At 35.9% G+C, this 15305-nt stretch overlaps 1 protein-coding gene across 1 annotated transcript in view; it reads right to left on the bottom strand.

The window, feature by feature from the left end:
• The window catches only part of STRN (striatin), a 64072-nt gene that overhangs the window by 8536 nt on the left and 40231 nt on the right, over positions 1-15305 (bottom strand). The window contains exons 9-17 of the mRNA XM_031593200.2: positions 13930-14073; positions 11800-11936; positions 7883-8058; positions 6825-6872; positions 6067-6188; positions 5032-5199; positions 3269-3409; positions 1443-1550; positions 43-129 (exon numbers count right to left, since the gene is read on the bottom strand). Coding sequence (XP_031449060.1) covers positions 43-129; positions 1443-1550; positions 3269-3409; positions 5032-5199; positions 6067-6188; positions 6825-6872; positions 7883-8058; positions 11800-11936; positions 13930-14073 — 1131 coding nt within the window. The remainder of the gene's footprint in view (positions 1-42; positions 130-1442; positions 1551-3268; positions 3410-5031; positions 5200-6066; positions 6189-6824; positions 6873-7882; positions 8059-11799; positions 11937-13929; positions 14074-15305) is intronic.

The raw sequence follows: 15305 nt of genomic DNA, 5'->3' as shown, positions 1-15305 counted from the left end.
CTACCACTATGAGAAAAGGAAAATGAAATGTAATGTACTTACTGCCAGACATCAAGTACAAGCCATTAGGATCGACAGCTAAACTTGTAACTGCATCTAAGTGAGCTACCATGGAGTGGATCAGTTTTCCTTTGAAAGAAAATAGTTCAAGTTACTTTCTGCAATTCACTGTTATCTGTATTCACTGTTTAAACCTCACCACAGCCCATTTAAAAAGTATATTATCTTGTCCCATGATTAAATCAGCAAAAATTCTAAGAAAACCCACTCTTTTCATGTTTACAGGCTCAGTAATGCTGCAGAACCAATACCATCAACTTTCTTTGTCCTTCGCTTTTTGTGTGCAAATCCATCCTGATGCTGCAGTCACTGTGCACATTAAATATCTGTCCCCTAAGGGACTTAAGTGAGTTGAGCAGTAAGACCTTGACTGAGGAGGACATGGGCTGAGTACTCTGATAAGCAATGGATCTAAACTAAATAAGAATACAGAATGATTTTAATCAACTCAGAGAGAAGTGATGTTCTAGAACAGCTTATTAATATTAATGATTTGGTGTGAAATATATAAAATCATGACTCAGATGTATTTTTTTGGTCGCAGAAAATAATAAAGGAAAAACTGAAAAGCTCAGTGTTTCCTTTACGATACATTATGGCATTATACATCAAACAAATAACCAATTTTCAGCTTTCATCTCAGTTTCCATTTCCTCCAACCTCTTTTTATTTAACACACGTGAAGAGTAGCAAGCATAAAATCAACTAGATGTCAAAAGATCTCAGTTTAACTTTTAGGGCTGTGTGATTTGGAAGCAGAGAAGTCGCAAGCTGAAGAAAATCAACATTTACAATCAGAATGACAGTTCAACACTACCACTTCTACAAAAATTTCCTTTTTGTAATTTATGATTATACAGCTTAGTGCAACTCTCACCACAGATTTGAAAAAGTATTCTAATTGTCTACTGTTTCTGCAGAAAAGAGAGATGGAGAAATAGAGTGTATTAAACTGAGAATTATGCCCTGCAAGGAAACTGCTACCTCCAAATAATTCAGTAGAGGTCTTAGAAGCAATAAAGTGGTGCCTAGGCTCCCTGCCCTCATATCAAAACTCTAGACAAGCACTATGAACATAAGGACATGAAAATTAAGAAGCTGCCTTGCATGTTAATTATTGATAACCACTAAGTTTAAAGCATTTTAATTGAATTAACAGAGTGATGAAGTTCCTTATCATTATCCCAATAAACTTTTAAGTAGACTGGCAATTTGGGGGCTCTGCCAGTGAAAAAAGGATTTTTGTTTCAGAGGACATCCAGTTCTTAATATTCTTCAGCATTTGTGTGCATAACATTAATCATAATGAAATTCTGCTTGTATTTTATGTCAGACAGCTAAATAATATGACTAGGTCCTGCTGAAAAGACACAGATGCATACCTGTATTGTTGTCATAGAATTTGATGTGCCTGTCTTCATGAGCAGTGATACTAATTGGAAGAGTTGGATGGCTGATGACTCTGTTTATCTGACAGGATGTACTGACTGCTAGGTAAAACAAAACAAAACAAAACATATTGACGCGTGTAAATTGCTAAGGTCTTTGAAAAACTGCAATTAAAAAATGCATATGTAATCAATTTTATCTGCAATGTAATTCTGTCATATAATGTAAACTCTCTCAATCAGCACCTTATATCTGTTTTACTCTAAAATACTTTTCAAATTACATACACACAGTTGCCTTACCTTACATAAGAATATAAATAAGTAAGGTTCACCTTTTTTTTGGTAAGAATGAGTATTCAAAAACTAAGTGAAAATACTATTTTTACATTTCCCCACTTCCACACTGCTCCTCTTGTCAAGTCAAATTTTCATTGTAACATACAGGCAGACAAGAAAGTTAACATCATAGTAAGAATGTTTAAAAGTAAAGAGGATCCCTCACCACCACAGAACAAAAGGCATGTACTATCAGTAGATATCTAGTGATTAAAATTGGAGGAAAGAATACTAGGCTATTCATATGAGAGGCACATTCTCAGCATTCAAGAATCCTGAAATACCATTATTTTATATTTATATAAATATACATGCACATGTGCACAGGAACTAGAAAAATATAGAAAAGATATTTTTGTGGGTTATTTTTTTTTTTTAATAGAAACCTAGACATTGACTGGCCAAGCACTATGAGATTTAGAGTCCCTAAGTGGTGATGGTAGGCCATTTCAGATCACTCATCTCCTATTGCCTACTTCTTGTATTATTTATTTAATACAGCTAATGTTTAGAGCACAGTTATGTAAGTAAAAATACTCAACAGAAACTACTAAATGTCATACGGTGAGTTTTTTTTTAAAAAAAAACACAAACAAACAAATATTTTTGTACACTTGTTGTTTTTTTTTTTTACTACAGTGAGGAGAATGCTGCACAGTAAAGTAATAATCCAAAGAAAGGAGGTGGGATTTTCTGTTCACTCTTATAAAATGTCAAATTTGTTAAACTTCATGAAAAGAGATGAGCAAAACTGATAAGAAGGACATCCTCCCTTTTAAAAGTATAATCATACAGTAGCATTCACTAGCATAAAAGTTTCAGCTGAAAAAAAAATATCAAAGTTTTAAAAAAAGACTGAACATTTTTTTTTTTTATAGTTCTCAGGTTACCATTTTGACCCAAAGATGAATCCTCATGCTTTAGCTCCTTCTGTCCCCTCTCCTAGTGATGGGTAATACTGCCATGATCCAAAGCATTATGAAGGAGCTTGTGAGCTCTGCTCATCTCCTTCAGTGAAAACTTCAAACAAAGTCTAACTGAAAATGAGCCAATACCGCTTATGAAAAATGTAGAACTTGTCCTACACATTCACTGATTTTTCATGAATTCCACTTGAGATTTGTCTGATACTATCTCTGACTTGCAATTTTGGACTAAAGAGAAAATGGAAAATCCTAATTAAAAAAAAACCTCAGGAAATTTTGTTCTTTTCCTTCTGCCACTGTTCCTTGAAGAATAAATTACAGTATCTGCAGTTGTTCTACCTTTTTTCAAAGCTGTGTTTGCTCTTCTACTAAAAAGCCTCTTGCTTTAGTATAGTAATAACAACTTTCTCCTACATCTTAAAACACAATGTTTAACATAATACATGATGCAAGTTACTAAGATACACAATTTGCCTAATTGCTTGGAAACACTGAAAAGACTATTAACAGCATTTGATCTCAATCTAGCAATTTTTTTCTGTTTTGAATACATACCATTATCTACTCCAGACTCCAGGGTAAGAATCCGTTGCCGTGTCTCCATGTTAAAAATGCTAGTGTGTCCAGTGTTAAATGATGCTACCATGAGGCTTGGGTCACTGCTCACAAGATCTACTGAGGAAGGGATTCCCATTTCTAGAAAACAATGCAGAGAACATTTTCATAAGCAGCAGATTGCGTAAAAAAAATTAAAAAAGAACACCAAGCACTTTGATATTTACAGTCTCATGATTATGAAATGTTACATTTTAAAATCTACATTATGACAATCCAAATAGATGGTCTTGAGTGATCGCTACTTGAAACCTGCTTTTCTGGTATGTATTTCAACATTCTTTATTGAGATGCTCTGTCTGGAACTGAGGTTGGACAGAAATCTAATTTGAAATGTGCTGGAAAGTAAAAACCTCACATGTTCCACCTGCCCTGCCCCTTTTCTTCCTTTAAACACAAGAAAAATTTTCAGCCAAACCTTCAGTGCAGGGACATAAAATCAAAACAGCAAAATCATTTACACGACAGATGATTTTAAGCTGCTATTAAACTGGACAACTTCAGAGCTTAAAAAACCCCAAAGCTTTCCAAACGTAAATTTTACATGCTGAAACTATCAGCATGGAAAGTTACGTAAGTACATTAAAAACATCATGTTACATAACTTTTTCCATCCTGCCCATTATATATCAGATGACTTTACACAGTGGCTATCTGAACACTACAGGACAGAAAGCCAGATCAGCAAAGGTTGAGTATAAGAAACATCCCTTAAAATTTCTGCCCTCAAATGTACTTTTCCCCACCAACTAAATGATAGAACAACACCATTTCCAACAGATGTCAGGAGCAGGAGGAGGAAGAGGTAAAATCATAGAATGGTTTGGGTTGAAAGGTACTTTAAAGACCATCCAGTTCCAATCCCTGTTCCAGGGGCAAGGATACCTTCTAATAGATCAAGTTGTCCAGGGCCCCAGTCAGCCTGGCCTTGAACACTTTCAGGGATGGAACAATCCATAGCTTCTCTAGTCATCCTGTTTGAGAGCCTCACTGCTCTCACAGTTAATAATTTCTTCCTTACACCTAACCTATATCTGTACTCTGTCCCAGCTCTACACTTTCTGTTAAATAGATCCTCTCTCCAGCTTTCCTGTAGGCCCCCTTTAGGAAATGGCTGTTATAACATCTCCTCCCAAAGCCCTCTCTTCTTCAGGCTGAATAACCCCAACTATTTCAGCCTGTCTTCCTAGGAAAGCTGCTCCACAGCTCTCTGATCATCCTTGTAGATGATCCAACAGATCCATGTCCTTCTCAATGCTGGGGGCCACAGAGCTGAATGCAGTACACAGTACTATGGGCGGAATCTCACAAGAGCAGAGCGGAGAGGGACAATCACCTCCCTCATCCTGCTGGTCCTCTTTTGATGCAGCCCAGGATACAGTTGGCCTTCTGGGTAGCCAGGTGCAGCACCTTGCATTTGGCCTTGTTGAACTTCATGAGGTTCATACAGGCCTTCCTCTCAAGTCTGTCCAGGTCTCTCCAAATAGCATCCCAAGTAACCTGTAACACTTAGTTTTTAGATATGTGTGACTGTTCCCTGTGTGTAGGTATCAATATTAGCTGGTGTCAGAATCCAAAATTTACTACTCTTCTAAGCAGTCATAACAGTATAAAATCCAGTAAACAAACAAGAAGGATATCTGCTCAGTAGTCAAGATTATGGTGGTCTGAACTGTTATGCTAATGAACTTAAAATTCCATACCTTGATTATCATTAAATACATTGAGAGCTGGAGCAACTTCTGTAGCTTTCCACAAACGTACAGTGCCGTCTGCAGAACAGGACAGCAAACGCTGGTGTGTGCCACTGTAAACTAGACCCCACACTGCATCAGTATGGCCTACAAAAGCACCTCTTAGAACAGAAGGATCTGTGAACAAAAGACAAACAAACCACATTTCAAAACAAAAGTTGAATTAAGTGAATAGTTTTATCTTGGTCTGTGCTTATGGAGAAGCCTTAACAAGCTAGTCCATAAAGAAACAAAACAAACACAGCCAAGACAAGCTGGTCTTATCAGTATAACAGTGTCAATTATTCTATTATTCTTTAATTTCATCAGCACAAGTGGCATTCAGTTTCCCAGTTTGTAATTAATTCCTGGTTTGTTAAAAAAAAAAAAAAAAAACAAACAACTTAATAACAAAGTTTCAGCAGAAGAAATGGTATTAAAGATAATAACACAGATCTTGATTTTAAAATAAAACTCACTCTCAAGAAGCCACTAATGGTATATGTCAGTCTTTTTTTCCAAAATACAGCTTTGAAGCCAATCGTAAATGATGCTATGAGATGTGAAGAACATTTTAAAACAGACACAAGGCTGAGGCCTGTTTATAGTTCACAAACTTTAAAATATGCGATTTTATCAGTTTGAATATAATCCAGCTTTGGACTCAGACTCTACAACCTCTTTATCTCAACAGCATAGATTTGTCAAAGAACATTTATATATATGTTTCCTGTCCTTGTTAGCATCAGGTTTAGTCCTGTGCTTTTTCAACCCAGCTGTTTGCCAGAACTGTAATAAGATCAAAGCTCTTTTTAAGAAAATGAAAAATTCCATCTTCTCATCAACCAACATCAATATTAAAACAAAAATTTACTTTAACTGGAGCAAATGTTCATTCTTCTCTTAATTTTTCCAAGAAATACTACCTACAAATTATACTATTTTAGCTACATAACATTAACGTCACTAAATGGGTCCTTTTGTCAGTATCTGACAACTATGTACCATAAGAGTCGTAGGGGTCGATGTTTGGATTTGTTGTATTCCAGCCGTGGATGAGGCCATCAGTTCCCCCACTGTAACACTGCTCACCATTACTGCTCATCACCACACAAAGAACTGGTCCACTGGAAGAAACCACATTCCAAGAAGTTAACTATTCACATTTTCATTAAATGATAAATACTGTCAAATGATTCTTCAAATTTTCCTGTTAAATACAATTAATTTACTGCATTGGCTGCAATGGAAATTCTGCATTCTCAGATCATAGGCTACATTGCTTCCTATAATAGTATCTCAGCAATATTTGGAATTTAGATACAGTCAGAGCAATTCAGACATTTTACATTTTGAGATGATAGGTTTTATTATTTTCATTTCATTTTTTCCCTTTTTAAAAATTGAAGATTTTTCCATGAAAACAATTCAGTTAATTTTAATTCATTGGACACAGCTTCATTCTACATATACACATATCTGACAAAAAGGCAAGAGCTGTAACGAATGAAATACCTAGTTGAATGTGAACTGCATAGTTTGTAGCTTTCTCTTTTAAAAATGGTAGTGTACCTAGCGCCAGACAAAAACAGATGAAAATAAGTAGGCATTTTAAATAAAATGGGAATAAAGGTACTGTAAGGTAGGTAAGGTAGTGGCATGGAACCACTAGTTGACATGGTAAAAATTGCTTTAAAATTTTTTTTGTCTGTTTAAAAATCTTGTATTTCTCAAATAAGACAGTGTTCTTATCAAATACTCACCTGTGTGCTCTGAAGGTATATATTGGCTCTACATCAAGAGAAGCACTCCTAAATGAAGTACAAGAAAATGTTAACATACATATGACCTTACATTATGCTTTACAAAAATGTGCCAGAGTTAATAAGTTCTTAAAAATCACTGCTACCTCTTTTGAAATCTTCGCTACAAAAAACCATGTCGAAACAAGAATTTGTATATCTAGTAATTCTTTCCATTCTTTCAAGATATGATAGGATTTTCATTTGCTTGTCTGATTTATAGACCTTCAAAGCGAGAGAGCTCAGGAAGTCTCACACACCAATCAAAGCAGAAGGTACATCAGTGGTGGGGAAGGAGTAGAGCGCTATCAGTATCAGACGAAATATTTCCTTGTTTCAAATCCCTACCCAAAGAAGGGGGCTTGTAACACCTTGCTTTTATACCAAAGCTCTAACACTGTTACAAATCACTTAAACTGCTGCTCAGGACTTTACAAGTCAGGTAATGGATTTTTTTTGCCTTTTTTATTTTTCTTTAAATACAGACTTCAGGACTACCACAGGCATTGTCCAGTCTTCATAAAAGGTATGATGCACACCCTTCACTACATTAGCCTTATTACAAATTTATTCGTTTCCTCACATCCCTTGCAATATGAAGGAAACGCTGTACACATAAGCCTAGCAACATCGCTGTCAATGTTTAATTCTGAACATATGTATACATGTACATGTGTATACATTTACTTTTTACATTTAGGCATGTATGTTTATATATTTATATACAGATTCAAGCACACTAGGAGGTCACAGACAAATATTTTTAATAATAAATTATTTTCCCATTTTAGTCTACACACAAAATACACACATTCAAAAAAAAGGAAATAGTTTTTATTTTTGCATGCACAGATTTCTTCTCGTATGCTCTAAAAGTCTCCAAAATTCTCTAAGAGTTTGCTTTTGTACTTAAGGGACAATTCCCATTTACTCCCAAGGACTACCAGATGAAGCCATATCTACAATTTTATTTAGATAAATAAAATGCTTTAAGGAAGTAAAGAAAAAAAAGATCTTACTTTTTTGCCGGGGCTGTTTTTTGTAAATTCCACATTTTTAATGTATGGTCCTCTGAAGCTGTTATTAGCACTGGCTCAACTGGGTGAAAAGCTAAACCTCTTATTCCATCAAAGTGGCTTCTTAATGTGAATTTGGGGTTCCAAGTCTTTCTCAGTGCATCCGTATTGTTTCCTATCTAAAAATAATAATTAAAAGAGGACATTTGTAATTAATCTGGAAAATACAAGGAAAGGATGTCAGAGCTTTACTTTTCCATTTTCAGAAGATGTTGAATCATCTATTTTTCATAATAACCTATTCTTGAGTAACAGTCCACTTAAAGCTCATCAGACTACTCAAAACAAGTGTGAAGATAGAGATATTCCGCAAAGGCAACAAGTCTATCTCTGCAGCAATGCATTCTGTGCAAATCTGAAGTCCACACATCTACTAGGTTGCACAATTTAAAAGCATCTTTCTGACTAACACTGCTATAAACTTTGGTATTTGAAAGTTGATGTACCTATTGGCTAATTCATTAACACTGGGCTTGAATCAAGCAAACTGCTGTGCCTGAATATCTGAAGTACCACTGACACGTTACCTATCAAGTAAAGATCTAACAGAAATGGAGAGATGTCTAGCAGTGCAGAAAGGAAAACAATCTAACATATTTACTTAAGGCAAAACAAGTTCTGTGATAATACATGGCAAGATGATCTTGCCAGAAAACAATAAAAAAAAGGCGAAAAAGTCTTGGCTGCATACTAAGAATGTAACTGGCAAGCACTAAGATATCATATACACAGAGATAACTACTTGGCAATGAATGCATTTTACACAGATCCAATAAGAAAGCCTTAAAAAATAACCAGTTACTTCAACATTGTTCCCTGAGCAGACTTCGTAAAATGCCAAAAGGACTTCTATGACTTTGTCAACCAAGGCTGCAACAGTTAAATTTGCCCTGCTATAATCACTGCAAACAATAAGTTAATAAAACATTGACATAACCAATCATGCTTAAGATACAAATCATTTCACTACGTGGATATCCTATGGATAATCCCAAATAATTAAGTGTCATTAACTTCCATAAAGAAACAACTATCATGAGACACTTTGAGAATCTATGTTTTATTCTAGAATGTGAATAAAAAATAGGTTTAAGAACAAGACTTGTTTTCTTTTTATTTTTAATGTTATTTTTGGATTTATTAACTATGCTTCACTGAGGAGGTTCTACAGATTTTAAACAAGAAAGGAGGCATAGCAAAAAGTGGGTTCAGTCTATTTGTATTTCTTAGTAATTATGTACTGTCTGTTCAGTGAGACTGCTCAGTTTCTTTGCCAGTCTACTGAGCTCAGCTGGCTCAGTCAGGGAACAGACAAATGCTGGAGTTGGTGCAAGGATGGGGCAGGACTGCAAAGTTAGCAGCATTATCAGATTTCCTGGAGACTGGGCAAGAAAGTCTCAGTAAAAAGGGTACAACACATTCAGAGTATCTACAAATAGCTGCAGTAGAATTTGTCTGCCCGAAGATAAGCATCTAGCACCTATTAATGTGATGAAAGAAACTCAACTGGCCTCCAGGTGCCATACCAGATGCATAGGTCCCGTGTCAAATCCATAGACACCTGAGATTGCCTAAGAAGACACGCCAGTACTGACAATAGTATTCACAGTTTGTCTCTCAAAGATGTTCTTTCAAAAGAGTTCAATATGATATGAACTCCAGCTGTTGGAGTGGGTCCACAGGAGGGCCATGAAGATTATCAGAGGGCTGGAGCACCTACCCTACAAGGACAGGCTGAGAGATACAGGACTCATCAGCCAGGAGAAGACAAGGCTCCAGAGGGACCATATAGCAGCCTTCCAGTACAGGAAGGGGCCTACAAGAAAGCTGAGGAGGGACTTTTGATAAGGTCATGTAGCAACAGGACAAGGGGAAATGGTTTTAAACTGGAAGAGGATAGATTTAGACTAGATATTAGGAAGAATTCTTTACTGTGAAGGTGGTGAGACACTGGGACGGGTTGCCCAGAGAGGTTGTAGATGTCCCCCCCCGGAAGCATTCAAGACCAGGCTGGATGGAACTTCGAGCAACCTGGTCTAGAGGGCGGCCTGTAGTAGCAGGGAGGCTGGAACTAGATGAGCTTAAAGGTCCCTTCCAACCCAAACCACTCTGTGACTCCATAATTAGCTTATAAATTGTGAAGTAGACTGGGGGCAGTTTCACTCAGGAGATCACTCAGGAGACAGATCCTAGTCCTGATGCACTGTCCGTTCGGCCACCCCATCATCACTCCCTCTTCATTCACAAGACTCCCAAGAGCTCCAAAAAGCTCAGTTACTAACAGGACAGCTGGCCTCCTTTTCTCTCTTCCCACTAAAATTACAACAGTGAGGTAGCCTGAGGTTTAAAAAGCACAGCTGGTGGGGAGGAGAGAGGAGGAGTCCACTCCAGAATTAGCACCTGACTTGGTTTTCCTTTTAATTGTTATGTCTGTGTCTAACTATACAATGCATACAACTTGAAAATTCCAGAAATAGCTGTGGTATGCAGATCGGATTACAAATGTGTCTGATGCAGAAAGTTGAAGGCAAACAAGCAAGAACCTACTGCAAAGCCTAAAACCTCCAGTTTACTACACAATATGTTATCAGTATATTAAATGTAGTATTTCTGTAGTTTAGATGCTCTTACATACAGAACTCATTCTGTTATGAAGTTATGCAACAAAGAAATATTTTGTCTTTTAAGTAATATATTAAAATAATCTACTATACTAATCGAAAGCATTCTTTCATTTACAGCCAGTCAAAGTAATGTTTGAAAAAAAGAAACGATAAAATGAAGTAAGGTAATACTGCTATGTTTTGGAAGAAAAGAATCCAGTAAACACAACACCAAGAAAAAAGTCTGAAAAGAGGAAACTGTTTGCAGCTCTTGAGAGAAAATACATTTAAAGACTGATCCATACAAAACTTTTAAACTTCACTGCCTGTATAATATGGAACTGACTCTATAAAGCCTACTAAATTTCTAGTAATCCTACTAAATCCTACCTGATTCTCAATTGGCAGCTGACAAAAGGTGTAAAGTCGTCCAAAATAAAAGCAGATTATATTATTTGTAAGCTATACTTACAAGGAAAACCAATCATTCACAACAACAAGAGTAAAGAGCTTTGCAAACAATTTTTTTTTTTTCCAACTGTCAACACTGGAAAAGATAAGGGGTGAGGTAAGCATGACTCTGAATTCCTGATATCTGGACTTCACAGAGGATTTAACAAGTGAACAAATAGAAATAAATACTCCCAGTCATGCTTGATAGGATGCAATAGATAAAGAAATGCTAGATTCCATAAACAAAAGCTCTTAACTCAAGATGTAGAAACAAATTATATGCACACTTGATCAGTCAACACTAAGCTTCCATACATATCACATCTGAATGTATAAAATCAGAATCTAATTAAGTTTAACTGGGAAAAAATGAAATTTATACATCAATTTACTATATCTTTGGAGACAAAGTTAGGAAAGGTTAACAAAAAAAACTGAGTCCAGATTAGGAGAAGATGTGAGACACTGAATCTTAGCAGAGATGTTTTTATTTCATTGAAGCCCTGATGATTCCTGAAGAGTCATGTGCTCAGAAACTTGCATGTCTCTATAGTGTCACTGCAAAAATGTGTGTAAACCCAATATTATTAACTATATAATGCAAGTAAGAGAAGGGCTTGCATGGCAAGAATGAAATCTGCTGCATATGAGAAAAAGGTACTTCAAACAAAAATTTGTGACATCCTTTGGCAGCATAATTTTAACAGGAAAAGGTTTTCCGCAGAATCTACACGCACATAACTTGCATATGCCTTCATCAAGTAGAGACAACAAGATACTGAGTTCCCTTTAATAACCACTTACATCATAAGCCAGTGAATCTGCCTCATTGGCCACTGTGAGGCCAGCCAGCTCTCCAAGACCCAGCTCATTTTCAAGGGTTTCATCTGTTCCCATAATGAAAGATTTCCCTGAAGAAGGAGGGAATGTTAAAGCTTCCACTGCAAGAAAAAACAAACAAACAAAAAAAAAACAACAAAGACAAAACAAACCCTGAAACACAGGCTTATGCAACGCTGATTTATAAAAGTATATTTTCTACTTTCAAAATACTAAGTAGCTGTGTGCAAAAAAACGTAAGAGGATCACTGTACATACCAATAAATTGTATCCTCTGAACATAATACTTACAGTTGAAGTGTGCATGCTCAAGACACTAAGTATCATTAACCACAACAGGAAAGACTATGCTACATTCACCCATATATCATGCAAAAGTAACACAGAAAAGATCAGACCCTTCCCCAGCTCAGACTCCAAAGAAGCAACAAAAATATAGCCAAGAAGAGTTGGTGGAAGCAGTTGGACTTCCTTCGTAACACTGTATTCAACTGGAAAGAAGCTGTGCCTTTAGCAACTTCCATCTACAACAACTCTTCAAAAAATATATATCACAAAAAAAAGACTGAATAGATAAAAATGTATTATCTTCTGGATATAACAGTCTTGACTCAGTGTTGCACACCGTATGAGTCAACTTAGAACGGTTTTGCAGTAAATTACTTCCCAACCCCTCTACCACTCCTTTAATTCCATCATAAATACAAGCTTTAGCAAATGCTGTTGCTACCAGGGAGATACAAACAAACACCATCTCATTCTCAGCAGCTTAGTGTTGATGCTGGTAGGCTAAAAAACTGTAAACTATGGTTTACAGTGAACAGTCTGTTTCATTCAGGCTGCTTCCCCCTTGTCTGAAGGCATCAGGTACAGATGCTATTCAATTCCTCTCCAGACCATTCAGCATAACTAACCCAATCTTCCTGATCTTTCCATTCTACTCCATACTTCTATGAAGTATCCTGTTTGCTTTCTATGACCTCTGAAAGAAATAAAGCCCTTCAGCTCTGCTGTTTGATTAAGTCTCTTAGGTACTACCTTTTAATTATAAGCACCTCTTATTTTCATCACCCTTAAGTCTAAACTTCCCTTGTCTTCATTTTCTCTACAATGTAATACTCCACTCAGTACCCAATGCATACAGAATGTCAAATTTGGAAAGCCAGTAGAATGAAAAAAAAACCCAAGTATAGCCAAAAATATCAACAGGTCTCAAAATTACAAAAGAATGTACAACTAGTAGCTTGCAACACCAAACTCAGACTAATAACAGACAACTGTCCTCTTTTGTTTTCATCACTGCCTATCTGAGTCTCTGAATTAAAAACACAATCCTGAAAAGAAACGAGAATAGAGTTTTACTAATATGGCTCTCAGTACATGTGAGAAAAGTTAGAAAGGAAACATTCAACAAAAAATTCCTACATTTCTCTAACTGTTGCTAAGTTACCCCCTTCTTCCATAAAGAAAATCACCAAGCATGGAGGAAATAGAACTACTGAGATCTTCAGTAACTATGCCACATATCAGAGCTTCTTATGCATCTTAAGTATAATGTGGACAACTTACATTTTCACATTCACTATAAGACTGCAAAGCCAACACCATGTCTTTCTCATTTTTCTAAATACATATTTACCATCTAAATAAATAGCATGATATGATCTTTTATAAGTTTATATATATCCTGATATATTAATGGTGCGTATTGCAGCAGTTCAAATGTTGATTCAAATACTTGATTTAGCAACTTACAGAAGCAATATTAATGAAGGAAATCACATGCTATGCTGCAAAGATGAATGGCTTTCCATACAAGCAAGTAACTCAAGAACCTCATATTACAAGCCACCAAATGCCAAGTAAGTTTTCCATCATGTTGAAAATATTCAACCAGGGTTTTACTTAGGTTGGTGTCTTTACTTTTCTAATAATAACTGGAGGAGGGGAATGCATTATTACATTTAGACAGAACTTATAATACTGAATCAATATTTGTGAAATGCTTGGAACATCTTAGAGGATACTCTTTAAGCAAAAGTAACTATAAACATCTACTTTTTATAAAAGTGTAGGCACATTTTTAATATTTACCTTCATCTGTTCTGTTTATCTCATGTTCAATCAGCCTTGAGCTACTGGGCCTCGAAGAAGGTGCAACAGATGGCTGTAATGAAGGAAGATCATCAACATCTCTCAAGTTTGCAAGCATATCTTGCAGCTTTGACCTGTTGGGCCCTAACCAGAAAACAAACAAACAAAAAACAGTTTATGGATTATTCATAACAGCGTTACTTATTATATCAGATACAGCATAGCAGCGCATGCAACAAAGGATCCCACCTTGCATTAAAATGTTATAACACACACAAGAAAAATGAGCACCTATTTGCAGTAATATAAAATTATCCAGCGTGAAATGAATTTATTGAAAAGAAAGTGATAGAAGCAACCAAGAATTGTGAATGCACAACTCTCCCCACATTTATACATTCATACTGCCAACTGCATGGAATGATGAAGAATGCCTCCAACTGAATCACAGCAACAGTGATTATATTATTTACTTTTCCAAAACAATTAATAGCATTTGCGAATATTTCAGTATTTGTGCATCAGGTTCTTTGTGCAGCATATTCTTATCATAAGATGATTATTTTCAATTTATTTGTGCAGTAGTGTCGGACTGTGGAACTATATCATCTAAAGGAATATAACTACATTAAAATATAAATACAACCGGATTCACTGGCCTACTTCCTGAAGCTATATACTGTGAAGACCCATGCCCTTCTTGACACTTACCTGTGCTTTGCTCCATCATTTTCCCACATCCCTGTTTTGACTGTTTTATATAGGATTGAGGCTGAAACATATCTTCGGTAGTTTTTCCTGTTGTAAGTTTAATTAAGAATGGGAAAATGTCTTACCCATAGTCCATTATGTTTTTTTTCCTAGACCAGTAATAATACAGCTATTTTCAAGCAGCTTTAACACAGAAGTGTACTTTAATATATGTATGCTCTTATTACTTCACAGGAGCGTTTACTACAGCCTTGCAAAATCATAAGTTTACTAATGTAATTGCAAATTCCACTTTGTCCACCCTAACCATAATGATAGTTAATTGACTAAATTGTATTTAACTCATTAGTCACAAAGATATTATTTGATTGAGTTAACAGTAAGTAGGATTTTGCAAGATTGCTTTACTACAGTATTCGATCTACAATACAACAATATTATATTTGGTAGCAGTTCATCATCTAAACATGATCTGTGATGAAGCTAAAGTTATAGTAATAAGCTTTTTTTAGTTTTGTTTTGTTTTATAATGTCAAGACATTTAGTCCCTTCTTCTTCCCTACACTTCCTTCCTCGCATTCTTCACCACGTGCAATGTAACAAATAGCTGAAAATGACTGTGACTTCCTAATTTTTCTGCATTGATGCCTACCCACCTATGGTTT

The sequence above is a fragment of the Phasianus colchicus genome, chromosome 2 (assembly GCF_987193195.1).
Source record: "Phasianus colchicus chromosome 2, bPhaCol1.hap1.1, whole genome shotgun sequence".
Classification (NCBI taxonomy): Eukaryota; Metazoa; Chordata; class Aves; order Galliformes; family Phasianidae; genus Phasianus; species Phasianus colchicus.
The sequence above is the reverse complement of the archived record's forward strand: the minus strand, read 5'-3'. Positions and strand labels throughout refer to the sequence as shown.